The sequence below is a fragment of the Aplysia californica genome, unplaced genomic scaffold (assembly GCF_000002075.1).
Source record: "Aplysia californica isolate F4 #8 unplaced genomic scaffold, AplCal3.0 scaffold00084, whole genome shotgun sequence".
In the NCBI taxonomy this organism is placed as follows: Eukaryota; Metazoa; Mollusca; class Gastropoda; order Aplysiida; family Aplysiidae; genus Aplysia; species Aplysia californica.
This window is the reverse complement of record NW_004797354.1, coordinates 928,879-930,426: the sequence shown is the minus strand read 5'-3', so window position 1 is coordinate 930,426 and position 1,548 is coordinate 928,879. Positions and strand designations below refer to the sequence as shown.

Genomic DNA, 1,548 nt, shown 5'->3' with positions numbered 1-1,548 from the left:
CCACTAAGCTACAGATGAGCCACTAATTGGCCTTAGGCAGGAATTGCAGCGATTTGGGTAGCAATTCTAAAGCCGTATAACCCTTCTTTTTTAGTTCACACTGACAGAAAAACAAACTATTAAAGTTTGCAATTGCTTTTAAGTGAATTCATTTGCATTTTCAGTTCACATAATATCAATACTAATCAGCAGGAAGACGAAAGACTGTTAATGCTCTAAAATAATTTAGTATCATTCTATAATCACACATGAATAATCTGGTCTCTCTAAGTTTTATTCTTATTTGACATCGATGTTGTTTTCGTTGTTGTCAAGAATGATTTTGTTTTATTGAAGCTGTTGCAATAGTTGATACGGTTGTAGTAGTTCATTTAGTTGTTTTCACTATTTTTGGCTATTTCCGAAGCCCACAAGTTACGTACATCCACAAGTGGAAGGGAGATTTTGAATGCTCAAAATGTGTTTAAATAAACTTTTCTCTGCCAGAATTTGTCTCTTTGGCCATAGTAGAAGCCACATGTCATCTCAACCTTTTATTCTTCTATTTAGATGAAATCTATTCTGCTCTGAGGATTGATCATCAAAAACTTACTGTTATTATTATTATTATTATTGGTGTTGTTGTTGTTTCTGTTATTTGCCAACATGTATTGCTGTTAAAGGTTTTTCTTTTCCCTCTGATTTCACTGCAGAGGTTGCAAGATGCTTCTTGGATATGTGCATTTGCAATTATTATTGGTTTTGTTCTTATTAAGAATATTATTTTTAAAAACAGTTTGTTAAAAAGCCTAAAATAATACAGATAAATCAGTTATCTTTGGTGATGCCTAAAAAGTCTTTATACCGAGTGAAACTAGCATGCAAAAGCAAGATCGTGACACAATAATCACAATAATTATTATCATAGGGAGACAGAACAAGACGCGTTCCCGTTCAGGGCGCGCCAGAGACATTTACAAAAATCAATGCTCTCCGAACGGTGTGGAGAAGATGACAGAGACGGTGGAAGGCAGAACATTGACAGTTTCTGTAGCTCGTGAGCACATCGATGCGTGTGTAGTGTACGTGTCTCTGCTTTGTGTTGAGCTGCAGGGTGTGCTGGTTAGTTTACTTTTAGTAAAAGTTTTACGCAATTTGAAACAGACTAAGGTAATATAATTTCCGAATATTACAGGTGATGCGAGAGAGTGACAAACGTAAAAAAGAGGAGAGGTAAGGGCGATAGATGTTTGATAGGAAACAAGGAGCAAACTACATCAAAGCACCGCCAACCACCCGCCTGTGCAGTTTAAAAAGTGAGTTTATTGTATCTTTTTTTGGATTGAGATTGGAGCTTTTAAGTAATGTCCGTTGTTCTTGATCTTATTGTTATTTAATATGGTGGTTTTGCTGTTGTTGTGGTGGTTCTTATTGTTGTTGTTGTTGTTGTTGTTGTTGTTGCTGTTGTTGTTGCTTTTCTTCTTCTTCTTCTTCTTCTTCTTCTTTTTCTTCTTCTTCTTCTTCTTCTTCTTCTTCTTCTTCTTCTTCTTCTTCTTCTTCTTCTTCTTC

The 1,548-nt window shown here is 35.5% G+C and overlaps 1 protein-coding gene across 1 annotated transcript in view; it reads left to right on the top strand.

Moving 5' to 3' along the window:
- The first annotated feature begins 990 nt into the window (after positions 1-990).
- Positions 991-1,548, top strand: part of LOC101851027 (CD82 antigen) — a 14,714-nt gene continuing 14,156 nt past the window's right edge. The window contains exon 1 of the mRNA XM_035968803.1: positions 991-1,101. Coding sequence (XP_035824696.1) covers positions 991-1,101 — 111 coding nt within the window. The remainder of the gene's footprint in view (positions 1,102-1,548) is intronic.